A 27,744-nucleotide genomic window follows, 5' to 3' on the forward strand; every position below is an offset into this window, starting at 1 on the left:
CATTTTGACAGCTGTGAGGTGATGTCTCATTGTGATTTTGACTTATATCTCTCAATAATTAGGGACATTGAGCATCCTTTCATATGCCTATTGGCTATCTATGCTCTCTTTGAAGAAGTGTCTATTCAGGTCCTTTACCCAGTTCTTAATTGGATTGTTTGTGTTTTTGGTGTTGAGTTTTAAAAGTTCATTATAAATTTTGGATATTAAGCCCTTATCTCATGTATCAGCCATTATGTTTTCTCATTCAGTGGGTTGTCTTTTCATTTTGTCAATGGCTTCCTTTGCTGTGTAAAAACTTTTAGTTTGATGTAGTCCCATTTGTTCATTTTTTCTTTTGTTTCCCTTTCATGAGGAGATATGTCAGAAAAAATATTGCTGCAAGAATTGTTTGAGATTTTACTGCCTATGTTTTTTCTAGGATTTTTATGGTTTTAAGTGTAACATTTAAGTCTTTAATCCATTTTGAGTTTATTCTTGTGTGTGGTGTAAGAAGGTCCATTTTCATTTTTTGCACATATCTGTTCAATTTTCCCAACATCACTTATTGAATAGACTATATGGGTTTATTTCTGGGCTCTCTATTCCATTCCACTGATCTATATGTCTGGTTTTTTGCCAGTACCATGCTGTTTTGATGACTATGGACTTGAAGTATAGTTTGATATCAAGTAGTGTGATTCCTCCAACTTTGTTTTTTGGGGTTTTTTTTTTGTTTTCTCAAGATTTCTGTTGCTATTCTTGGTCTTTTGTGGTTCCATATAAATTTTTGGAATATTTGTTCTAGTTCTGTGAAATACGCCATTGGTACCTTGATAGGAATTGCGTTGAATCTGTAGATTGCTTTGGGATTGCATTTTAATTATGTTAGTTCTTCTTATCCATGAACATGGTATATGCTTCCCCTTATTTGTATTTTTTCAATTTCTTTCTTCAGTGTCATAATTTTCTGAGTACAGGCTTTTACATCCTTGGCTGAATGTAATCTTAGGTTTTTTGTTTGTTTTTTGTTTTCTTTGTTTCTCTTTCTGATAGTTTATTATTGGTATATAAAAATATAACTTATTTCTGCATATTTATTTTGTATCCTGATACTTAATTCATTTATCAGCTCTAGTTGGTGGACTCTTTAGGGTTTTCTATATACAATATCATGTCATCTGCAAATAATGACATTTTTACTTCTTCCTTTCCAGTTTGGGTGCCTTTTATTTCTTCTTCCTGTCTGATTGCTGCGGCTAGGACTTCCAGCACTATGTTGAATAAGAGTGGTGAAAGTGGACATCCTGTCTTGTTCCTAATCTTAAGGGAAATGCTTGTAGTTTTTGCCCTTTGAGGATGATGTAAATGGGTGTTGGATTTTATCAAGTGCTTTTTCTGCGTCTATTATATGACCATGTGATTTGTATCCTTCATTTTGTTTATGTGGTGTATCATATTTTTTGATTTGCATCCTTGGAATAAATCCCAATTGATTATGATATATGATCATTTTAATGTATTGCTGGATCCAGTTTGCTAACATTTTGTTGACGATTTTAGCATCTACGTTTATTAGGGATATTGGCCGATAATTTTCTTTTTTGTAGTGTCTTTATCTGGTTTTGGAGTTGGGATAATGCTGGCCTCATAAAATGAGCTGGGGAGTCTGCGCTGCTCTTGAATTTTTTGGAATAGTTTGGGAAGAATAGGTGTTAATTCTTCTTTGAATGTTTAGTAAAATTCACCTGTGAAGCCATCCAGTCCATCACTTTTGTTTGTTGGGAGGAGTTTTTTTTATTACTGCTTCATTTTCACTAGTTGTAATCTATTCAGGTTCTTTGATTCATCCTGATTAAGTTTTGAAAGATTGTATGTTTCTAGGAATCTGTACTTCATCCAGATTGTCCAATTTGTTGGCATGTAGCCATTCGTAATATTTTCTTACAATCCTTTGTATTTCTTTGGTGTCAGTTGTTATTTCTCCTCTTTCATTTCTGATTTTATTTAGGTCCTCTCTCTCTTTCTCTTGATGAGTCTGGTTAAAGGTTTGTCAATCTTGCTTATCGTTTCAAAGAACCAGCTATCAGTTTCATTGATCTTTTGTATTGTTTCTTTAGACAGTTTTGTTTATTTCTGCTCTTTTTAATTTTGTTCCTTCTATTCACTTTGGGCTTTGTTTGTTGTTCTTTTTCTAGATCCTTTATAAAGTTTGATTGTTTACTTGAAATTTTTCTTGTTTCTCAAGTATGCCTGTAATGCTATGAATTTCCCTCTTAGGACTGTACAACTTTTGATATTATGTATTTTCTTTTGTATTCAGTGGTGTGTTTTTTCTTATTATTATTTCCCTTAAGTCTTGTTCTTTGACCCATGAATTATGTTGTTTAGTATCCAAGTTTATGGAACTTTATCATCTTTCTGTTACTGATTTCTAATTTGATTCTGTTCTGGTCAGAGAACTCGTTGAGTATAACTTAATTTCTTTTAAGTTTGTTGTGATTTGCTTTATGGCCTAGAGTACCATCTGTTCTTTGCTAAATGTTATGTGAACTCTTGGAAAGAATTTGTAGTTTGCTGTTGTTGGATGGAGTGTTCAATAAATGTTGATTAGATTCTGACTGTTGATGATGTGCTTGAATTCTGTGTCATTGCTGATTTGATTGTTTAGTTTCATCAATTGCTGAGAGAGGTGTTGCTGTGTTTGCCAGCTATGTTTGTGGATTTAGATACTCTCCTAGTTCTATCAGTTTTGTTTGATGTGTAGTTCGGTGCACACACATTTAGGATTGCTTTGTCTGCTTGGCATATTGACCCTTTATCATTTTATAATGCCCCTCTTTGTATCTGGTAAATCATTCTGAATCCTTTATCAGATATTAATATAGTCACTCTTACTTCCTTTTGATTTTTTCTGAATGGTATATATACTTTTTTAATTTATCTTTATTGTTGAAAGCACTATAGGTATCCTATTTTTCCCCCCAATTGACCCCCTCCACCTCACTCCCACCCCCTTTCCAGGCCTTTACCCCATCATTGTACATGTCTATGGGTTATGCATATATGGATATAACTTTTTGGTTAATCTCCTCCCACCCTCCACCCCTCTTCCCTCTTCCCTCTGAAATATGATCGTCTGTTGCGTGTGTCAGTGTCTCTGGATCCACTTAGTTTCTGAGATTCCTTTGTTCATTAACTTCTTCTTAAAGAAGACCCTTCAACATTTCACGTAGTACTGGTCTGGTGGTGATGAACTCCTTTAGCTTTTTCTTGTCTGAAGAAGCTCTTTATCTGACCTTTAATTCTAAATGATAGCTTTGTTGGGTAATCTTGGTTGTAGGTTCTTGCTCTTCATCACTTTGAATATTTCTTGCCCCTCCCTTCTGGCCTGCAAAGTTTCTGTTGAGAAATCAGCTGACAGTCGTATGGGTGCTCCCTTGTAGGTAACTAACTGCTTTTCTCTTGCTGCTTTTAAGATTCTCTCTTTGTCTTTAACCTTTGGCATTTGAATTATGATGTGTCTTGCTGTGTGGTCCTCTTTTGGTTCCTCTTGTTTGGGATTCTCTGTGCTTCCTGGACTCATAGGTCTATTTCTTTCACCAGGTAGGAGAGTTTTCTGTCATTATTTTTTCCAATAGGTTTTCACTTTCTTGCTCTCTTTCTTTTCCTTCTATCATCCCCACAACGCAAATGTTGGGCCTCTTGAAGTTGTGCCAGAGGCTCCTTATACTATCGTCATATTTCTGGATTCTTTTTTCTCTTTGCTCTTCTGATTGGGTGTTTTTTGTTTCCTCATGTTCCAAATTGCTGATCTGATTTTCAGTTTCCTCTACTCTACTGTTGATTCCCTGTAAATTATTCTTCATTTCAGTTTGTGTGGCCTTCATTTCTCACTGGTACTTTATTATGCCATCGATGGTCTCACTTGTTTTCTTAATAGTCTTAATATTCTTGAGCATCCTTATAACTATACTTCTGAACTCTGTATCTAGTAGCTTGCTTGGCTTCATTTCATTTAGTTCGTCTTCTAGAGATTTCTTCTGTTTTTTCCTATGTGACATATTTCTTTGCCTCCACATTTTGGCTGCTGCCAGGTGTTTGTTTCTATGTATTAGGTAGAGCTGCTATGTCTCCTGGAATTCGTAGAGTGGCTTTGTGTAGTTGGTGTCCTGTAGGGTCCAGTGGCTCAGCCTCCCCAGTCACCTAAGCTGGGCCTTCTATGTGCTCCCCTGTGTCGGCTGTGTGCTCTGACCAATTGTAGTTGATTGAGCCTTGGTTGCTGTTGGTGTCACTGGGAGGAATTGACTCGCAGGCCAATTGGCTGTGAGGACCATCTGCAGCTACTGTGCTGGAGACAACCCCCATGGAGCAGGAATTACTTAAGTGGAGCTTTGGTGTTCACCAAGTGCGCCCTTGAATGTGTCACTCATGGATGTGGTAGGGTTGTAATCCAGCGTGGTCTAGCCTGACCACCAGGTGCACTGTCTCTGGGGCCTCCCTGGAGGTGCAAAGTCAGCTTCTGCCAGTGCCTTGCCCAGGGCCATCCAGCATGAGCTACACAGCAAACCATAGATGGCTGCTACTTGTGCTGGGCTCGGAGGTGTCCAGGAGAGGCCAAGCTATGAACCAATGCAGGCTGCCAGTAGTGCCAGGCCTGGGGCCACTTATCAAACCCTATGGGGCACACTGCTGCTTGTTTGAGAGATTTTAGGAAAGTCCTAAGCATGAGGCTTGAGAGGCCACTTGCATAGAAAAGCCACTGGAAATGGCTTAGATGAGCCTGCAGGTGGGGAGGGGAAGGGCCTCCGGGAATCACTGGGGCGGTGCCAGAGGTGCAGTCAGGTGCTGGAGATTCAAATGTGGCTCCTGCCTGCCTACTGTGTGTGGGGAGAGGGCTCGCCAAAGGAGCAATGACCTCTGCTAGCTCTTTTGCCTGGGAGAAAGCTGCCCCTCCAGCTCTCGCCCCAATTTCAGGCAAGTTAGTTTCTCCCCAAATGTCCCAGGTTCCTTTCAAGCTGCAGCCCAACGCTGGAGCTCAGAGGGAGCACATCTGAGTCTGTGCACGGGCCCTTTAAGAGGAGCTGCCTGGGACTCGAGCACCCTCCACGTCCCACAGGGACGGTCCCCACTGGTTTTCACAGCCCAAGGTTGTGGAGACTTCTCTTCCCAGGGAGCCCGATGTGGAGCTGGGACCCCTCACTCCTCCGGGAAACCACCACCGCCGTGATATCCTTCCTGGGTTTAAACCATGTCACCGGGTATGGACCCGCGGCCCAGTCTCCGGGATTCAGTCCCGATCCGCCCGCGTCCGCACCCCTCCTACCGGTCTTGATGCTTCTTCAGTTCCCTGGTTGTAGGACTTCTGTTCACCTAGATTTCAGGAGGCTCTGAATGATGGTGGTTCTGTATTTTAGTTGTAATTTTGATGTGGTTGTGGGAGGTGGCAGGTACAGCTGTTATCTATGCCACCATTTGTTTCTCTCTCCTGCATGGTAAATCTTTTTCATGTTTAACTTTAAAATGCATATATTATTATATTGAAGGTGAATTTCATCAATTGTACATGTAATTAGATCATGATTTTTTTATCCACTCTTCCTTTTAATTGATGTCTATACATCCTTTATATTTAATGTAATATTGATGTTAGGGCTTCAGTCTACCATTTTATTGTTACCTTTTTCCTTTGTTTCTGTTTGTTTCTTTTTTTCTTTTTTGCTTTTCTGTATGTTACTTATACCTCTTTTAGAATTGCATTTTGATTTATATTTTGTGTTTTAAGTGTGTCTTTTCATGGAAATGTTATAGTTGGTCTAGGTATCACGTTATATATTGTCAAAGGTTCTGAAAGAACAGAAGTAAAACCAATGAATCACCAAGGTAGTAATCAGTAAAAGTTGATGATGCAAACACCAAAAAGATAGTTAACAACCTAGGAGCATTCAAACCAAAACATGAGATGAAGCTCAGGGGTATATTGTTATAAAGCAGCTTGTATAGTGAGACAGCAGTGATTGCTTACTCTTCACACTGATTGGCTATAATATTAGAATTTTCAGTGCTTACCTCATATCAGCCTTGGGAGACACTTCAGGTTGTACTTATGATTTCCAGGGGCATAAGCAAGAAATGACCTGGGTCAAGCTAGTCTTGCAAAAAAGCTAAATTAAGGTGTGTGTTTTTTTAATATATAACACCAAACTGGTTTTGTCTGCCCAGGGAATTTTCAAGGCTGGTCTCCATTTGTTTTTTGTTTTGTTTTGTTTTGTTTTAATAATATATTAATACTTATGTAGTCTACTAAGTATAGAAACCTTACTTTCTTTTAAGTCCCTTCCTCTCCCCCATTTATAAATATTTTAAACATTTGCTATATATACCTTAAGAACCATAAAAGACAGCATTAGAGCCAGATGAGGGTGGAATTCTAAGCTTCCCCATTGGTCTTTTCTGATATGAATGGGGGCTGAGCCGCAGTTTTTCTCATTGTGTTTAGCAAATTGTTGTGCATAAACTTTGTGTATTACTAGGCTACCTCTTTCCTGGCAGCACCTTTGGAGACCTTTTTGCTTTTGTTTTTGTCTATGCGCATTGGCATTTCTGGGTGCTGGCTTCTCCATCACCTAATCCAGGATACATTAGGTAAAAAGAAAACTCAGAATTTTCTACCATGTTCTTCCTCAGATTTAAATGCCCCTAATTGGTCTGTCTTCTTAGCATCACCTTTCAGAGTTTTATATTTGTTTTATATATAATATCCAGGGTTTTTAGCTATACTTTTCAGGAGAAAAAAGGAAAAGTGTATCTGTTCCATCCTGTGCTGTACTGGGAGTCCTCCTTCTATTAAATTTTAATCATAGTATGTTGTTTCTACTCTGTGAAAGTCGCTTATCAAGAAGCTATAGTTCACACCTGGCTGGTTTGACTCAGTGGTTAGAGTGTCAGCCTGTGGACTGAAGGGTCCCGGGTTCACTACCTCGGTTGCAGCCTTGATCCCCGGCCCAGGTCGGGGTGCATGCGGGAGTCAACCAGTCGTTTGTCTCTCTCACACTGATGTTTCTCTCTCTCTCTCTCTCTCTCTCTCTCTCTCTCTCTCTCTCTCTCTCTCTCTCTCTCTCTCTCTCTCTCTCTCTCTCTCTCTCTCTCTTTCTCTTTCTCTCCCTTCCACTCTCTCTGAAAAGCAGTGGAAAAAGTATCCTCAGATGAGGGTTTAAAAAAAAAGAGGAAGAAGCAACAAGTCACACAAGAAAAGTGAAAAAGCTGTTATTCTAAGGGTAGCTATGTTTAATAGAAGAATAAGAAAAATATCCAAATCAACACACTGAACAGAGGAAGAAGAATTCCCTGAGACAGGTGTCCACTAGAAGACACGTGGGTGCTTATAAACACCAGTGATGGTTATTAAGAGTAGGATAGGGGAAAGCTTTTAGAAATGGGTTTGAAATGTAGGGAAGTGGAAAAAGGCATCTTAAGTGTCAGAAATAAAATGAATAACATTCTTTGCTTTTCTAGGCATAAACTCAGATGACAACTATTCAATCAGCTTAATAATGGGTGCCCATTGGTATGGTGGGCAGAGCTGTTTATGTATTATTTCACAAGGCCAGGCCTATCTCAGAGATTATGACTTGCTGATCTTGGGGGAGTGAAAATGGGTTGTCACTGTTTTTGTTTTTAAGATTCTTAAATGCTTGCAGTATATGTCCAGGCTTGAAGGATGTTACAGCTTCATCTTTAGATAAACACAGTAACTTAATTCCATTAAATCAGTAAACAGATATTTAGAGTCTGCTGTGTGCTGGGGACTGTTAGGCAGAGAAGGTGAACATTTAGGATACGTATTGTGACAGATACTTTTGCTTAAATTACAGTATTTCAAAGAACTAATAACTTATTAGGAGGGACAGCTTAATACAAAGTTGATTGTTTTAAATGCCATAAAAAGAGAGTTATATAATGAAAGGATAGCAGTGATTCTTGCCAAGTGAAAATAAGGACAGATAAATTTAAGTAACTGAATGATAAGAAACAAAATTAAGAATTTTCTTAGAAATGAACCATTCTGCCTTAGTCTGTTCAGGCAGCTGTAACAGAATACCATAGACTGGGTGGCTGATAAACAATAGAAGTTTATTTCTGACACTTCTGGAGGCTGGGAAATCCAAGATTAAAACACCAGCAGATTCAAGTGTCTAGTGAGGGCCAGATTTCTGGTTCTCAGGGAGGTCTCTGGAATTTCTTTTATTTATATGAAATTAGAATACTAATCTCATTCATGAGGGTTCTACCCTTATGACCTGATCACTTCCCAAAGACCTCACCTTCAAACTATCACACTGGTGGAATAGGTTTCAACATTTGAAATTTTGGGGGGATACAAATACTCAGTCTACAGCACATTCCAACTTTGTATCTTACAAATAAAGAAACTGAGGGTCACAGAAGAGCAGTAGCTTTCTTGAGGCTGTAGGGCTTGTGGAAGATCCAAGGAAAAACACAGTTCCCCTGACTCCCAGTGAGTACTGTTTCCACAGATCTCCAGAGAGAACTCCCGTCTTTGAGAAGGGCTGTGACTGCTGGTTTAGCTCATGTACAGAATCCCTATCTGAAAGTCCCTTTACCCAGCCTAGTGGGTAGACCCTGGCCCTGGTGAAACTCATGGGGAGGGGAGTGTGTGCTCCTTCTTGGTTGAGGACTTGTTTTGCCTAAAGCTTTTGGACCAAAACATTAAGGAAACAGCAAAATAAAGTTTTATCAGGTAATATCTATGGAGAGTACCTGGGGTCATCACCCTATTAAATTCTTTCTAAGCTATTTTCATAAACATCAATGGCTAAATTAGTGGAGAAAGTGTAATAATTTTTTAAAAAAGACAGGACCTTTATTTACTAGGATAGTCTGTTTAGCAACTTATAGCTGCTTTTTCCTTTCATGAACATAGAAAATGGATCTTTTTTTTTATAGTGGATCTCTTATGTTATAGTGAGCAATGTAGGATTGCTCTTAAATTTAAAGTATCTGATTATACTGAACTAAGCCAGGAATGTTATTGATACAGTGGGGGACAAACAAATTTTTATTTGGATCAATGTCCTTGAAATCTGTAAACACCGATAAACTCTGTTAGTAATCTTCTAATAACATTTCTATGTCAAGTTAATTGGTCTGAAAAATTATGCCTACTTTCGTTTGCAAATGAACTGGGTATGATGATTTACAAGCTCATTTTCCTTGATGATGGTGTATCAATAGTTTATATACTTCAGTCAGTGAGGAGGCTCGGAACAGGGAGACACCAGACCCAATCTGGTTCTATTTGTGTGACGTGAACAAATTCTTTCTTGAAGACCCTGTTTTATCTGGAAAGTGAAGAAATTGAAGTAAATGACATTCCAGATGCATTTTAATTCTGATCATCTATATTAAAATAAGTAAAACTAAGAAGCCACAAGTTAATCAAATTAAAAAGCATACATGTACAACTTGTGGCCTGCATGTCAAGGTTTTGATACACTCTCACAGCATCCTGAGTCTCCTTAGTGATATGTTGGTTCTGCTGTCTTTAGCTAATGTGCTTTATCTGCTAATCCTGTGAAAATCTATGATTTAAAAAGAAGTACAAATTTTTTGTATGGTAATTTTTTATCACCTGATTTATAATTGATGTTTTGTCTGTGTGTTTAATACCTACAGTTTATCTTCCCTTTTAAGTGCTTTCATTTTTTGCAACACTGGAATATGCTACTTTAAAAAGAGATATATGACGATAAATGTAATGTGTGCCAGAAAGAATATTTCCTTATGCATTAACTACAAATATTAGAAGAAAATAATTTTTTTCTTAAAATATATGAAAAATAAATAGGTATGAAATAGTTGTGTAATTTAGTATTTTTTAAAAAAAATGAAACCTGTCTTTTCATTAACACTATTGTGTGTTGTTTTTTTTAAAAATGACTTTGGTTTCTCTATTTCTCAGTTCCCTTTTTTATTATACCTCCCTACCCCATCTCTCTCTACACAGGGTGGGTATTCTGCTCCCTCCTTCTCTCCTTGGCAGGGCTCCTTCCAGGGGATCCCACGGACTGTTCCACCGCACTGCAGACAGAGTGAGTCTGTGTCTCTCACTCCTATCCTGCTCTGTCTTCCCCTTCATGGTATTTCCCTTCTGCATGATCTGTCCTTTCCCAGCACCTTCTCTCCTGTTCAGTGACTGCAGGCATGTGCTAAACCAGCACTTCCTGGGCTCTCTTCTCAATTAACACTTCCTCTGACTGCATGTAAATAGACTTCCACTTAGAGCCTTCAGAAAACTAGCTGAAATTCATTTTATTCTAAAGCTGTTAAAACCTATTGCCAGTGACCCTAGACCTAATGACCTGCATCTGTCTCTAATGCATTGTATTTTTTTCATGACCTTGAGATATGTGAATAAAAATTGTTTTTACCTAGTTTTGTTAAAAATGTACACTGTCAAAACAATGATGTGTTCATTTCCACGTACATATCTAATGATTTCATGTGGAATTCAACTACTCTGAGTTTTTAGTGGGGGCGTGGAATATATGCTATCAGTGGTATAATGAACAGATGCATACTGTTTAGGGAACAGGCTTACCAGACCATTGCACATTTCTTTAAATATTTCCTAATCAAAAGTCTTTGATTACTTTTCACTGTCTTCTAAAAGAAAAATCTTTTAAATGATTTTCAGTGGTGGTTTTAACAATTAATATGTCCTATAATTTATCAGCTGCTTTACAAGTACAAAAAAATGGCTTTTGAATCTGCATGGTTTACTAACATTTCTAATGATTTAGTAATTGTTTGACTTTTTAAACAAATTGTTTACATTAAATCTGCTTTCCAAAATATTGGTTTTTTAAAAATATTATTTACTTAAGTATATCTGGTAAGTTGGTTATATTTTATCTTTTTTGAAAAGTCACCCAAAAAAGCTAATGTTAATGAAAAAGAGATATAAATATTGTCAATCAGAATCACTTTTTTCCCTTCTCTACAGATTTATGCTGATTTATGATTCGTATCAGTTTTTTCATAAATTATCCTTGTCTATGTGATGTATTGAAGGTCCAAAAGGGAAAAACTTTAAGCAATTCAAAAATGTGATTTATTCAAATAAAAATTTATTTTTTTAATTAAAATTATTAGTTATCAACATGAATTTGAGACAGTGTTTGAAGTTTATTTTTTGCTGTTATTCCTTTCCTTCCTTTTTGCATTGTTTGTTTTAAAGATAAACAGAATAGAGAGTTTGTGTAGGCTTGTATATCAGGTATTTAGTAGCAGGTGAATTTGTGTAGTGGACGCTGTGCGAAGGGAAATTCCTCCTCCCGCGCCTCCTCTTACATCTACCATTATTGTAAACCCTCCTTTTTTACCTCTCTTGTCTTCAAGTAAATTGCTTTCTTTTCTCCTCTGTTTAAAGGTTTCTAATTCATAAGGAATTACACTATTTGCTAGTGAACTAATCTGAATTTCAAGTGCAGTTATAACAAATGAGAGTGTATTTTGGGCTTGTAGCCAGTAGACAGCATGGTTTGACAGATTGACCTCAGATTAACACACCTAACTTGAATTTACTGAAGCCTGCTTTTAGCCCCAATTCTTTCCCCCCCACCCTTCTCCCCTACTCTCCTTTCCCTCAGCTAGCTATAATATGGGACTCAAATTTAAGGTTAATTATTCTGTATTGCAAATAGTTTTAGATTCATTTTTAAAGCATGTTTCTCAGAAACATCCATTTCACTAGTTTTATAGCTTTAGAATTTTCTTGTCCTTCCCCTGAATCATTGACTTCCCATTTTCAAATGCTGCTTTCTCCTTTCCTATTGGGTTTGAGTTGTCATTTTCATTTCCAGCTGTGAAGGAGCACTGTTTTGCAACACTGCTATCAAGACCTATCTTTCTAGCTTTTCTAGATCAAACCTTCTTTATCTGCATCTCCAAGTTAGTAAAAGAAATAGTTGGTTGTCCAGAGTTTGGATGTGTTAGCCACTTAGGAGATGGTATATATACACTGGAGTCTTTTCCTTGGCAAGTTCTCTTGGCCAATGCAGCTGAGAGAACTGGCCCTGGTCCTTGATCATTGAGACTTGTAAGACCCTGTTTGAGGAAAGTGATGGCTAGACTTGTTCTTAGCTTTTCGACAGCTGAGCTTGGAAGGTTCCTTTAGAGGAGAAATATGTTGTAAACTATTGCACTATTTTGAATTTACCCTGAAAACAGCTGAAGCAGTTTACCAGTAAAATCATTATTATTTTTTTATGATAAAATACAGAGAAAGAAAAGGGTATGGAATTATGGGAGTAAATCCAGTAGTTTTTCAGCTCTTTCCTTTTCCTACACTAAACATACTCAGTGAAATAATATTTGTCTCCACATTTAGTTAATATATGATTCCTAGTGCTGATTTTTTGGAGACTTTAATTCTGTAAGAGAGAGCCAGAGTGTTAGTGAAACATTCTTTCTGATGCCCTCTTGAACATCAACTTAAGTGAACTTCCTTTAATTCTAAATGTAGAAGCCAGGTAGGGTTGGCTATTAGTCGTCATAAGGCAATCTGTTATTGGCTTTCTTTTATTGATTTCAGAGAGAGGAAGGGAGAGGGAGAGAGAGAGATAGAAACATCAGTGATGAGAGAGGAGTCATTGTCGGTTGCTTCCTACACACCCCCGACTGGGGATCAAGCCACAACCCGGGCATGTGCCCTGACCAGTAGTTTTTCAGTTTTTGATTCCTGACCAGGAATCAAACAGCAGCAATCTCCTGGATCCTAGGTCAATACTCAACCACTGAGCCACGCCCACCGGGCTTGGCTTTCTTTTTAATGTACAACAATAGTAGACTTTGCCTGGCCAGACTGGCTCAGTTGGTTGAGCTTCGTCCTAGGCACCGAAAGGTTGCCAGTTTGATTCCTGGTCAGGTCACATACCAGGATTGCGGGTTCAATCCCCAGTCGGGGCATATCTGGAAGGCAAATGATTGATGTTTCCCTCTCACATCAGTGTTTCTCTCCCACCCCTTCCTCCCCTTCCTCTCTCTAAGCATGTCCTCAGGTGAGGATTTAAAATAAATAAATGAATAAATAAATAAATGAATAAATAAATAAATAGTAGACCTTCCAGCATAAAAATGATAGCCAGCCAGGTCTCAATATGCAGAGTGAAATAACTCATGTTTACAGGGAGTATTTAACTCTAGTCATTCCAGGAAGCCGCACTGGCTAATGCCCTTGCTGAATTTAAGAATAACTAGAAAAATGGAGTTAAAGGAAAATCCTAGTCTTTAAGTATTTTTTTTTTCCTTTCTCAGAACATCTTGACTTACATTTCTTCTCTCCAGTATATCACTAGTCTCTCAACTTGAGAATGCTTGTCGTCCAATATCAAATGAAAATTTTCTCTGGGTTAGCAGAAAGTATCTCCATGTGGGGTCTTCCTATTTCAATAGGCGCCTCAGCTTCTGTCCAGATTGACTTAACTGGCATTGATTTAGTCTTTCTAATTTCCAACTCTGTCAAATTAGAGACAGTGATTAACTTACCCCACAGTGGAAAAGTTTAATAAAAATAATTACTTTGGGGAAGTAAAAAGCCTTAGTGGTAATCTCAAATAGCATTTCTTGCCAGAGTATGTGTTTCTAGGAATACTTAACTTTTCCAAAAAGTTTATTTTGAAATGAATACCAACTTCTTAACATGCCTAATACGACTTTTAAAATTTGCTGTTTAACACCTTGTTTAAAAGAATTTAGAAATCTTACCTACTTTTACCTTACATGTGCAATAACTTAGATGGGAAGAAAAAAATTGTTTTGAAACACCAAAAATAATATAAATCATGTTTATACCTTAATGGCCCAGTAGTTTTTTGTAGTACTACCTGGTTTCTAAATTTATATAATAATAACTAACTGTTTTCAGCAGAATTACATTAGGAATAATGATTACATTGTCTTACAACCTTCTCTATAACCTTCAGGAGGTGTTTCATAGACTTTTTGTATATGCAACAGTTAACATTACAACCCAGTATGGTATTTACTGAATGAAACTGTGCATTTAAAACCCAACACATTTGTGTGTATATTTAACATTCAGATAAAAGATTCATAAAATAGTACTTTCTCTTAGGACATGCGACACTCATATTTTCTTAATTTTTTGTTTTGCTTTTTTCACATAGTATCATTATGTGAATGTTTCTTATATAGAATATTTCTTGAAATGATAATTTTAAGGGCTTTGTGATATTACATTATCATGTGGATATACTTTAATCTTTTCCTCTTGTTGGGCATTGGTATTGTTTCCATTTTTTCCTTTTAAACAGAGATACTATTGCAGTGCAGACCATTCTTGTGTATAGATCAGTGTCAGCATCTCTCAGAAATCTACCTAAGTAGATTTCTAGAAAGATGTTAATTAAAGGCTGCACCTTTCTAGAGACACTGGTGTGTATTGTTGAACTGTGAAACATAAGGTGTGTATTAACATGCTCCATCTGATTGGCTTCCCCATGCCACTAATTTTATATATAAGGAATTCATAAGTTTCAGTGTTTTAATGAGAAATTAGCTTTAGGAGTGACTTTTCATAAAAATAAAATATCTTCCAGTGAAATGGAAACCAGGATAACTGAGTAAAAACTGAACAATTCAGTTTTACAGTAAGCTAATTTTTTTGAAGTATGGTTAATGTAGAATATGGTTCTTTGTTCAATTTTGCAGCTAATTCAAGTGTTTAGTGTAGTCATTGGTTAATTGATGAAATATGCATCAAATTCATGGTCCAGGAGGCTGTCCCATAAAACCAAGCATGGGTTAGTTTCTCTCTCAACACCTTGCAATTATGAGCAGCACAGCAGTTGCTGTTTTCTGTATAAGCCTGTTCTAACAACCTGCTCTGCAGGTTGTGGGATCGTTAACTGTATTTGTTGCTGCACCTGGTGCCTGCAGTCTCCTGTTCTGGATAAATATACCATGCATATTGGTCATACCAATGGAATTTGTTCTATTATGATGTTACTTAGTTTTGTTTTCTGAACTACTCCTCACCCTTTAGATAGACACTGGTGGTTCTGTCTTAGAGATATTAAAATTGAGCATCTTATACTGATGGTGCCTGTGTAGTAAATGTCCCTATTTACTTAAGTCATTATTATTCACTTTGATGGTTTTTGGAGTTTTTCCTGAAATTTTTAACTTTTTATTGAATTATTGAGGTAACACTGGTTAACAAAATTATACAGGTTTCAGGTGCACAATTCTGCAAACATCATCTGTACACAAGCAGTTAACTTGATCAACTAGAAGAGCCATTGAATTTAAGAATTTGTTTATAATTTATATGTATAAATCAGGTATCTTTCTAAGTTCTCTGAGAGTGAGAGGCACCATTCTGAGGCATAAGGAAATAAGAGCATTCCTGATTCCCAAGAAACCTTGGAAGCTATGATTGGGTTTATATGAATTATAGAGCAGAATTCATATAATTACAGTAGTCTCCTCTCATCTTCAGGGCATACATTTCAAAACCTCCGGTGGGTGTCTGAATCCTCAGATAATACAGAACCTTATACACACTACACACTATTCTCATCTTAAAGAGGAAGCTCTTTCCATCTTTTCTCTGGTATATTTGAATTATCAGCAGCACTACTCTTGCACTTGGGGGCCATCATTAAATAAATTAAGGGTGACTTGAACACCATCACTGTGGCACTGTGACAGTGAATCTGAAACCAGGAGGGCTCCTGAGTTAATAACTGGCAGGTAGCATACACAGTGTGGATATGCTACTGTCCAAAGAATGATTTACATCCCCAGTGAGGGCGGGGTATGAGATTTCATCACTACTCAGAACAACATGCAGTTAAAAATTTATGAATTATTTCTGGAATTTTCCATTTAATATTTAAGACCATGGTTGATTACAACAAGTAACTGAGACAGCAGGTACCTGAAACTGTAAACAAGGGGGACTACTGTAGTTATACTAGGGATCCAGTCATGTCTTCCATCTCTACAGTGCTGTGTGGAGCCTCACTTATCATTTAGAACATTATATTTAAGACAAACATGAAGATCAGATTATGCTTTTATTGGTCCTTAATGTAGCAGCAGTCATAAAAGTAAATTAACAAATGTTGAGTTTCATTTAGTTTATACTGTGGAAGACTCTGAAATTATTAAAAAATAATTTCTACTTTCTTCATAAGAGATTACATGCAGCTAAACCTTTTTAGATCTTTGGAGTATGAATATTAAATTGTGTCAAAATTCTTTTGATTATTTGGAAAAAATTCTTTGATTCCTTTTAAGTGTGAGAACTTTTATATACACTGTTCTGTGGATATAAATATTTATTTGTATTAACTTGCAAGAAAGTATAACACTAGCAAGAAAGTATAAATCTGTTTAAGTGTTTTCATTTCCTACAAATATATTAAAAATGCCTAGAAAAACAACAACAAAGGCAGAGCAGATACTGTTGGCTGCTACCAAATCATGGCAGTTCCCTGATGTGTGTGTGGCCTCTGACACCATTGTCCTGTCTTTTCTTGTCTCTGCTCTCCCATTATGCCTTTGGCAAGGAGTTGAGAAGTTAGTCCATTACTTCTCTGACAAAGCGTGGTATAGTACAATTTCAGATTTTTTCCTACCACCTTCCTCATAATCATTTTTTTGTTTTTTTTGTTTTTCCAGTTTGCATGATGCATGTCAGAGCCTGCATGAAATTACAGGCATGTTACAGATGGCACCATTTTCATCTTTCTTTAAACCTTTAAAATGTATTTAATAATAACAATAAACTCTTATGTACCAAGAAAATAATTTTAGGTAATTCCTGTTTCTGTTATGCAATAGCATTATTACACTTGAGAACACTCCTGCTTTCTATCCTACAAACTTTGACATATTTTCACTCTATCAGGATTTGATGTTTCTAGCTGCAATTTTATTATTGTTGGTGACTTTGGAACAGTTTACGGAAACTGATATGAGTATTTTTTTCTTACGGTAATGCTAAAAATCTTTGAAGTGGCACGAAACGGTGAAGGTGAAGTGTTTCTTAGTGATGAGTGCTAGTTTACCTTTCCTTGTATTCAGTGTATTTTTTCAAGTGGGTCACTTGAAACCACTTTTTCCCAGAAATACTGCTCCACAGTGTGGCTTGAGTTTGAGAATTATCCTGTATAGGATAGATCAGCTAAGAAAGAAATAGAGCATGATTCAGTACCTGAATATTGGTATTGAATACGCCTGATGAGTTTTTAAAATAATCATCTGTCTATGCTGCATGTTCTGAAAGTCTGTGAACTCACTGGAATTACCCAGATAGCACAGAATAATAAAGTTTTAGCACTGCATTTAAAATTCTCTGTGGGTACAAATTGTCATTTTGCCATTTGCCAGGTGTGTGAATTTGTACATGTTACTTAAGTTTATTTAACCTCAGCTTACTTATTTACCAAAAGAAAACATGACCTTTCACCTAGGGTCTTGTGATAATTAGAGATCATATATGCATAATCGGAGCCTGGCTATCTACCCTTGCAAAGAAGGGAAACCCTGTTCTCAGCCCAGAGTACAATGTTTCTCAAGTATTTGTCATTTGTCAGGCATTAGGCTAAGCACTCTGTATGCATGTGTCATTTACTACTTACAGCTGTTTGATGTGGTGTAGATAGTGTGGCTATCCACCTTTATAAATTATGAAACTACCTCAGAGCAGTAAGATAATTTACTCAGTATCTTACCCACAGCAAGTGATAGACTCAGGACTCAAAACCCAAATCAGCCTGACTCTAAGAGCTAAGTGATGCACACTTTGTTGTACTAGCCCCTTGTATAGCCGTCTATAAATTTGCTAGACTTCAAGTGTCTTGCCTTCTGAGTCATATCACATATACCTGCTGTGGATTAAAACATTTAGATCTGATCGGCATTATTGAGATATGTATTTGGAGCCTTGAAACCTCTTATTCTGTAGCAACTAATTTATTATTATACTGCTAGAGAACTTTCCTTTTTTCCCCCCAAGACCTACTTACAAAAAGACCATGGCTTAAATTCATCATTTTTACCTAAATCATAGATAACGTTTATTGAGCATATTTGGTGTGCTAGGAGGCTCTATGATAAGTATTTTATGTGAAGAACAAAATATATTTAATTATTAGAATTAGAAATGAAAAATAGCTGAATGCTTGTTAAGACAGTTTTCCCGACTCATTTTATCCAGAAGTATCTAGTCTCCCAACTAAAACACATTTGTGGCTTAGCTAGTAGGCCATTGTGAGAGGTGCCAAGTTCAGGTTCCAAGGTAGTCTTTCCTGCTGCCCTTCTGAACGTGACCTTTTTAAGCTAACCCCGAACTTATTTACAGTAAACATTTTTTATAAGATTTTTTCATCAATGTTTTTTAAAACTTGTTTTTATTTGATTATGAGCACTGCATCATCAACCCAACATGGAAGTATCATTTTGATAATTTATTACCAAAGAAGTAATTCTGGAATATACCACTCACTGATATTCATTAATTAATCTTTTCATTTTTCTAGCACATATATGTGTGTGTGTATATATATGTATGTGTATACTGGGGTGGGGAACAGTAGGTTTGCACTTGTTTTATGGAAAGAGAGACACGCAGGTTATGATTATTACAATAACTTTATTAACTCTATTTCGTGTACTCACAACTGTAAACCTCTTTTGCGCACCCCTGTGTGTATGTACGTGTGTGTGTGTGTGTGTGTGTGTATAAATATATATAGATATATAGTCTCTCGTTATCTATGTGAGCATCCCAGGATAGACATTTAAGATTATCAGTGCAAGGTGCCTGCCAGTCCCTTGCACAATTAATTAACCAGCAGTGCCTGTCGCTAGCACTCTTGACCTTGACGCTTGTAACTGTCATTTCTGAATAGTGCGTCCAACTAAAGAAAGACTGAAAGTTACTGAGTCCAGTTAGCAGCACTTAGCTCTTTAAGTCTAGGGATGGGCCCACATTTTAAAGTTTCAGTAACCAACCCTTCTACAAGGTGCAAGGATCAAGTAATAGAGCTCTACTTATTGTGACTATGGGAGTTTCCTGAAGTCCCCCAGTAGTGAGGGTTCCTTTTGCCCTGAGTCTTAGGGGTTGCAGAGGCTGTGGAATGAGTGGGCAACTTCCCCAGAGGCAGTACTTCATCTTGCATCTCCAAAGCCAGAAACCTGGAACTCATCTTAAATTCCTCCTGAACAGCCACTTACCTGTCCCACCTTCAAAATCTCTTTCAATCCTTTCCTGTTTTCCTTTCACTACCCTAATTTTAGACCCTTATAGTTTATCACCTGGCTGCTAGCAGTCAGCATACTACCTACCTGGCTGTTCTGCTTGCAATTGCATCCCCACCCCTCACATTCCTCATTGATTCTGCTAGTGTGCATTGTAAAATACACATTGGATCTTAATGATTCTGCTGCTTAAAATTCATCAGTGTCCCCATTACCTGCTGCACAAGTCAGACCTACTTAGCCTGACATGATTTCCTTTATGAGCTGACCCTTGCTACACTTTTCACCAGTACTGTGCTCTCCAAATACAGCCTAACGGTTTGAAGTTACTAGAACATACCATGGTTTTTTGGTTTTGTGTGTGTGTGTGTGTGTGTGTGTGTGTGTGTGTGTGTGTGTGTGTGTGTTTGCCTCTGTGCCCTACACTAGTCCTCTATACACTGAGTGTTGTCCCCTTTCTGTCTACTTGGCAAACTCCTCGTCTTGAAACTTAATTCAGATGTTTGCAATTCTTGGATGCCCTCTGTGACTTCTCTGATCAGGCCTATGTTTTGTTTTTGTCCCCCTGTGTTGTTCTGTTTGAGACATGGTCTCATCATTTGTTTAGCTATCTCCCTCACTATGCCTCTCAACCACAGGAATAGCATTGTGTTCATTCAGCTCCACACTTTCCTACACCTCATAATGCATGATGCATTATTGACATTTTTAAAAAATTTATCTTTATTGTTGAAAGTATTACAGGTATCCCCCCCCCGTTGATCCCCTCCACCTGGCATCTCCCCTCCCCCCCCTTCATGCTATTGTCTGTGTCCATAGGTTATGAATATATGCATCTAAGTTCTTTGATTAATCTCTCCCCTCCACTATCCCCCACCCTTGCCTTCCCTCTGAAATTTGTCATCCTTGACATTTTAAAAAATGAATGAACGGTCTTTAATATTTCTTCCTGTTGGTCTTATTATCCATGAGAATATGGGATCTTTTTATATTTAGAATTTATTCTAAAGTTGTCTGAGAGCATAGGAGCAGTAGTGAAAGTGGGCAAGATGAATTGTTAACATTTTGCCTTTATATTAATATAGTTGAATGTTTAGAATTTGGGGAAATTGTACTGCAAGCAACAAGGTATCAGAACACATCTCATCTTTGCTTGCTAGATGTTAAGAGGCAGCTCTTGTTCACCTTGCCAGTAGGTAATTAATGACAGTCCAGGCCTTGGTGGGTAACCAGCTCTGCACAATCCTCCACATGTCAGGAGCAAGTCACTTCCTTGGTCCTTGCTAAAGTCATATCTTGATCTTCTTCAAGAGCCTCTTTCATTCATCAATTTTTATTTTTTTTTTAAATTACTGTTGACACACGATATTGTATTAAGTTCAGGTGTACAACTCAATGATTAGATATCTGTATAACTTAAAGTGATCACCCTGATAAGCCTGACTCCATGCATAGTTAGTAGACTGTTACTGCCTGTGTTGCCTGTGCCGTACTGTACATCCCCATCGCTGTTCTCTACCTACCAGTTTGTGCTGCTTAGTCCCTGCCCCTTCCCACCCGTCCCCCAACACCCTCCAACCTGGCAGTCGTCAAAATGTAAGAGACTTTTTTCTTCACAGTAGTAGAATTATTTTTCAAACTAGTTTCAATTAAACAATAAAGCAATACATTCATTTATTTTAGGATAGGGAAATTGTATCATACCACTTTTAGTAAAAATAAAAAATCAACATTATTTAGTCATTATTCAGGAACCACTGACTTATTTAATGAAATCAAGCAATAGTTTATACTTTTTAAATATAACTGTTCAATCTAACTCCTCAGTTAAAAGACTCAAAATTTTATTTTTAAAACCCTATTTTGGGGGGTGGGACAGGGTGGAATGGGTCACTGGAGAGAAAAAGGGACATCTGTAATATTTTTAACAAAAATAAAATAAAAAATGAAAATAAATTGTATGTCAACTATAATTGAAAAATTAAAAAAATAAAGACAAGAAAAACCAAAAACATATTTTTTCCAGTTCTTTTATATTTGATGTGGAGCTTCATTGCATTTAACATAAGCAGCACATCTGTTATCTGCTGTATTTCCATTTAGTTCTCTGATAAATAGTAGTTAGTGGGGTAATATAAGTGATCAGAACAGTGAACATGGGTAATTTATCTACATTTCACAATGCCCCTTTTCTGGAGATTTGGTTTTCTTAATCAGTTTATTACTCTCTCTTAATTTGAAAAATCATTCCTTTTTATGCTGTGAGCCAATAGCTTTTTCTTACTGGCAGAAGACATATTACAATGAAGTCATTTTTTAAATTGTCACTGTTATTTTCAAAGGTCTTAGTTGCTTTAAGATTTTTAACTTGAAACTAGTTTTTAAGGGTGAAAAGGGAAAACTAATACCCATTCAATTGCTTTTTGTTTTCTCTGGTAGATTTTAGTTTCCTAATATTGTCCTGCTTTGTGTTTTTCTGATGTTTCTAGAGTGTATGATCACTTTGGCATGGCCATTTTTTCGAGGGAACCCCAAGGAGAGTGTTTTGAATTAGTTACATGGTGATTTTAGCTTCATTCTTCTTTTCTTAGGACCTTCGTTCTTGAAGGACAGTTTACTCATCTCTATGGTGATTTCTTGTGAAAATGCCCATGGACTTTAAAGTCCAGGATATTTCACTTGAAGTAAAAACTGAGATGGCTTATTTATCTTAAACATTCTAAAATAAGAGTTTAATATAACATATTCTATATGGATTAATTTTGAGTAGGCTTTTTCTTGATTTTACTATTTTTCAAATAGCAAGTCAGCCTTATAACATCATGGCCAACTATCCTTCCATGAATCAGTGAACTTCATTCTCAGTCCCTGGTAACCCTGCCATAATCTAACCCGATTGCTGACCCTGGACGCCGCTGCTCAGTGCTGCTCAAGGAGGTGAAACAAGTGGCAAAACAAATAATGCAGCATAAATAGATTCATCCTTTCTGTTCGAGAAGTTAGAGATACTTGTAGACTTGTTTATGGATTAGCATAGTTTTAAAAAGTTATTTTATTAGTAAAAAATGGTCCTCTAATTTCATGTTTCAAAGCCCTATGTCAAACTTTTTGATATTTTCAGCCCATACTATTTAATAGAAAGTGAGAGAAAGAGTGTGTGTGTGTGTGTGTGTTTGTACATTTATAGCAACCACCCCTGTATCAGGACATGACCAGTAGGCTCTGCCCCATGTAAACTACTATTTGGGCAATTGAAAGAAAACTTTAAGATTCATATTTCTTTATGAATGCACAAAAGTAACAGAGGTGGCATGTTTCTTGATTCACACAATGAGCTCCAGAAAGGTGCATGCAAGGCACATTGGCCTCTTAAGAACCTTAGTATTGTAGGCTTCTGAACCTACAGGCAATTTCAGATTTGTTTTAATCTCAGCCATTATTCTAAAGGCTGATCATTTAATTCTATTAAGTGGGTGTTCACTCTTGGGCAAGGTAAATCTGTTTTCTACATCTCAGCCACAGCAGAACCTTAGTTGATCCCTCATATGGCAGTGAGACAGAACAAATAAGGTGTGAAAACATTTTATTCTGAAACTTTTCAACAAGAATATTAAAGGTAGGTTAGCATTAGCTAAGTGTATTGACCGATTTTTATTTAATTACAAGTGCATATCAACTGAGAATATCATCTTAATTCTAAACCTTATTTGCTGGTAATTTTAATTCTACATAGAGGTACAGCACCTTGACACTTTTAAATATATACCCCCTGTAGTCAAGTGTGATAAAGTGGTATACAGCTTTTCTTTTGAACAAAATCTTAAAAATTGGTAATATTGTGAAGATCACAGTTACTGTCTGAATGCTTTATGGAGATTAAACCAAAGTGCCATGAAAATCCTTCTTTCAAGCTCTTACATATAAAGTTTTAAATACTTAATGAATCAGTTGAAACAGGAACTTCGTTTTTCAACAATAAATCAGCACTTTAAACTTTTCTTTTCTTCTGTGTGACTTTGGATCTTGTTCAGTGTTTACTGCCTATATCACTCTTTGTTTGCATTATGATTCTTGTAGTGTGTCTCATGAATTCAGCTGAATGTTGCAATTTTATTTTTTAATTTAAAAGAACCTCACATCTCATATTAAAACATAGTAAGTACTACCACAGCCAAATTGGAACTTATATTAATTCTGGGTGGCATTTCTAAAATGAGCTGTTGCTAATGTTGTTTTTAATTTTAATAGCCTCAAGTACTACAGCCTTCCAGCAGCCTTCCCAGACCCACAGACCACGCCCAGGGAAAACTGATAAAATCGCAACATATCGAGGACCACAGTGAATGCACAATCCAGGGCACACATCAGGGTGCTGCATACCTGGATGAAAGCTTTACACATGACTTGCAGCAAGAAAGCAACTGTGGTCTGGAAGACCAGCCTTTTTCCTCAAGCCCACAGCTCACTAAGGATGTGGCTAAGAGTACACCTTTGGCAGCAGACTTGAACGTGACCATGGATGCTCAAGAGTCTTATCATTTGGCAAATAATACAGTTAGTGACATGCAGGCTGTACCCACTTCGTCTCAATCACTTACCCAGTCAAGTGCAGTAGGCCAGGCTGAGAAAGCTGGAAGAAACCAGCCTTCACCAGAGGACTGCACCTCTCAGCCCAAGTCATTGCAGCTTTTTAAGACACCCATCTTGAATTCTTTGGTACCTCCTTCAGTTTCTGAATCATCTCCAAGTAGGACTCCCACTTGTAAGAACTCACCAATAATCACACCATGTAATTCAGCAAAAATTCAGCTAACATCTAGTCAAACAAATCTTGCAAATAATCTAAATCCAAGAGCATCTAAGCTCCGCCCTCCTTCTGGATCTTTCAAACAAAAACAAATAAGCAACCCCCGACTAGAACCCCAGAACTTCCAGGCCAAGACAAGCATCCCAAGGCCATTAACAAAAAGAAAAGAAATCATGCAGAATCCAAATGGCAATTTGAATTCTGGGGATTGTCTGTCCTCTCATCGATACTCTCGTCTTCCTAAACCAAAGATACATTAAGTGCATAGCCATCGCCTGCCAGTTTGTTTTTCTAAAAAGCAGTCTGTTTTGTAATAGCTTTACATGCAGTTTGCTGCTGTGATCGAGGTTCCATTGAAAGCTTGCAAATCTTTAACATTAAAATGTGGAAGCTTCTACTAGTTTGGGCTCTTCCATTTCATATCCTGGTTGAAGTACATAGCATTTGAGTATATCTGTCTCAGGTAAACACAAAAGTTTGCTTACGCATATCAGAGGCCTACAGAAGGCTCTGGTGATCTTATCCATTACTCTGCACATCAGAAAATTCATAATATTTCACGTAGCAGGCAAGAATGTGCTTTGTGTATTTAATCCTTTTAAGGTCTGTATTAAATGCAGTTCTCAGAGCCTCACCCTTTTCACTTGTCCATCTTGGGAATATGGTTATTACTCTAACTAAAGAATTGGTGATAATGGAAGGCGCTAGTCTGTAAGCAGAGTTCTGGCCAGTGATTTGTATGTTTAATAAAAGGTCTATGCAAAAGCTGTATGATGAATAAAGGAGATCAAGCCTTTAGTGGGAAGTCTGTGTAAGTTTTATTTTCCTTGTTAGGGTCAGCAAGCTATTCTCAATGTGTATGTATCAAATACTCCAGGCGGAGATGTTTCATATTATGTATAAACCAATTATATATTACTTTAACATCTTGTTTTATACACATACACCGTTGTGTTTGTTTTGGATGATGGATACATTTTGGAAAGCTTGGGATACATCTTGAAACATGTACCTAAAGGTGTATTCATTTATAAGATGCTGGTGCTAGACTTTTGCTGGTAATTCAGTTTTGAACCCTATAGGCTTACAGATTCGTGATAGCTGTTTGGAAGTCTCACAGCATATATTTTAAATGAAGTCTTTATTGTAATATGTATATTTATTGACTTTCTGCTAATATCTGATGACTGGTATAATGGGACTTGAAATGATTGCACAAAACTTTGATGGGATATAAATATCCCATGCATAGGGATTTAAGACTATTTTCTGTAGCAAAACAAGTTAAAATATTTTGGCAATAATTATAAATGTAAGACAATCTTGAGAAAGCTAGAATACACAATACTTTTGTTTTGCTGAGTTTTTCAGGTTTCCCTTTTGTGTTGGTGTATGTTTGAATTTCAGTTTCTTGAAAAGTAAATTTGGGAAGAAAAGTAGAATTAGAGAGGGGAAATGGTTTTATTAAAAGGCACTAAAAGATATTTCAGTGGCAATATGTTTATTTAATGTGCTTGGGAGATAGCTGTGGACCAGCTGTGCTAACCTGATCATGCTGGGACCGCTCTTCAGGTGCTTCAGTAAATGTGTCCTCCTGTCCTCCCAGATCATGTCATCTGTAGGTGGTTCACCCGTTGTTGTTTTAATTAGAATTAATGTCTTTTGGAGAGATGGGCTTTTACAATGTAAACTTTTGTTGTGATCAGTTGACTAAAAAATTTATCAAAAGGGGTTCTGGTCAAAAAGTTAGCTCCTCAAGTTTCTAGTGATTCCTTTTAAAAATGTACATTAGTGAAATTACCCCTTTTTAGAGAATAGCAAGTGCTGTTCTGTAAATTTCATAAGAGGTGATCACTACCACTCTGAGCTGGGCTTCCCTTACCATTCGCGCGAGTTTGCTTTTCACCAGTTACAAACCGCTGTTGGACTTGCTAGCAGGTGAGCGTGGTTCAACAGCGGTTCTGCAGGAGAAACACAGGGCCAGGCAGTCTTCACACTGTGCAGGTACCGTCAGTGTAAAGGGACCAGACATGTCGGCAAAGCTCTTGTTAGTTGGTAGAGACAAGCAGTAATGGCTGCAGCTGTAAGTGGGCACACGTGGTCTTTCATTGGAAGGAGAAAGATAACTGATCTCATATATTGTAAATGGGACGACGTTATCACACTGTTCAGGGTACGGTGTCCCCAAAAATGTACATACACTTTCACAGCTGATAACTCACTTAATTTTCACTCCTCCTCAGTTTTAACTGATTTGAAATAATGGGGGAAGCCAGACTAAGCTTTGAACAAAGGAAATTTATCCTAAAGTGCCACTAGACTTTTTTGGGGGGACACATAAAAGATAAAGTTTACAGTACACAACTGCAGCAGTTGACGAATTGAGGGCACACAGATACCAAACGAAATGATTCCTGATGTTTGCAATTCCATTGCTTCATGTTATCAGCAGTTGGATGACCAGAAAGGTCATCAGTTTGAAAACGGGCATTGAAAAAAAAAATTATTCCTGTAGATTCTTTTAAATTTTGAAAATGAACTGTATGTTAATAAACACTGACTTTATAATTATTCAAAGTTTATATACATTCTGGGGGGACACCTTGTATTTCCCTAAAATAGAACATACTGATGAATTAGGAAGTCTTTGGTTGATTTAGAAGTTGATATAGACACATCTTGAGAGGACAGCGTTCTTTGGGACAGACAATAATGCTGGGAGATTAGAAGGCAGCAGGAAAAGAGGAAGACCAAATATGAGATGGACTGACTCCATAGTAGAGGCCTTAGGCTGAGTCTACAGGGCTGGCCAGGCTGTGAGGACAGGATGTGGTGGACGTCACTCATTCACAGGGTTGCCAGGATCTGGAGCCAGCCTAGCAGCACGAAGCACACACATGGACTCCTGTGTGACATTATTTCATAGGCCTTTATCTTTAAGGGAAGTTTTAGCTTCACATTAGTTTTAGCCCTCTAGTCTGAGGGAAAAGTCTGTCTATTACATAAAATACTGACTTCTGCAATTTGTTTATTCTAATATTTTCCAGCTCTTTTTTCTCCTATTAATTTGCAGAAATGAATGAACCCATCATTTCGAACTCTGTACTGTTGTTGAGCCTTAATCTTGGCAGAAGGCTCATCGATATAATTATGAAGCATAATATATTTAAGAGAAAAAAATTGAGGATGCTTTTACAAAACCAACAAATTATTTGCCTGCAGTTTTCTTTAAAAACTGCAAGAATACTGTGTTAGGTTGCTCATTAGTAAATGTTAAGTCAGAAACAAGGTGAAACTGTAGCTTGCCTGATTTGGCTTAACCTCTGTTTAGTGCTTCTGTATATTAACTCTGCCCAAACCCCTCCACAGAACTCAGATTACTGTGGTTTTAGTTCCTGTGATTCGGTGAAGATGGCTGCAGTGTATGGATTCCACGTCCTGAGGAAGTTTTCTGGGGATTGGTTAAGTTTCACGTTTGTGAAAGAAAATCACTAGAGTATGTAGAATGATACATTTGGCTATTAATGAGATGCATATCAAATTCTTTAAAGAAAGCTTGGCGTCAGGAGTTTATCAGAGTAGGTGCAGCTGGTTTTAATGCATCAAAGGACTGCATCATTTAGGTGGTCATTTAGAATGTTTCT

At 37.2% G+C, this 27,744-nt stretch overlaps 1 protein-coding gene across 13 annotated transcripts in view; it reads left to right on the top strand.

The window, feature by feature from the left end:
* Positions 1-24,898, top strand: part of CCSER2 (coiled-coil serine rich protein 2) — a 203,316-nt gene extending 178,418 nt beyond the window's left edge. For 8 of the 13 annotated variants that reach the window (XM_081157345.1, XM_081157353.1, XM_081157351.1 and 5 more), the window contains one exon: positions 23,542-24,898. In XM_081157345.1, coding sequence (XP_081013471.1) covers positions 23,542-24,360 — 819 coding nt within the window. In that variant the 3' untranslated portion in view covers positions 24,361-24,898. Of the gene's footprint in view, positions 1-10,006; positions 10,092-16,598; positions 16,639-23,541 lie in introns of all 13 variants that reach the window. The other 5 variants (XM_081157357.1, XM_081157347.1, XM_081157349.1 and 2 more) reach the window with 2 other exon arrangements.
* Positions 24,899-27,744: the final 2,846 nt, after the last annotated feature.

Source organism: Miniopterus schreibersii, assembly GCF_964146895.1.
Source record: "Miniopterus schreibersii genome assembly, chromosome: 14".
NCBI lineage: Eukaryota > Metazoa > Chordata > Mammalia > Chiroptera > Miniopteridae > Miniopterus > Miniopterus schreibersii.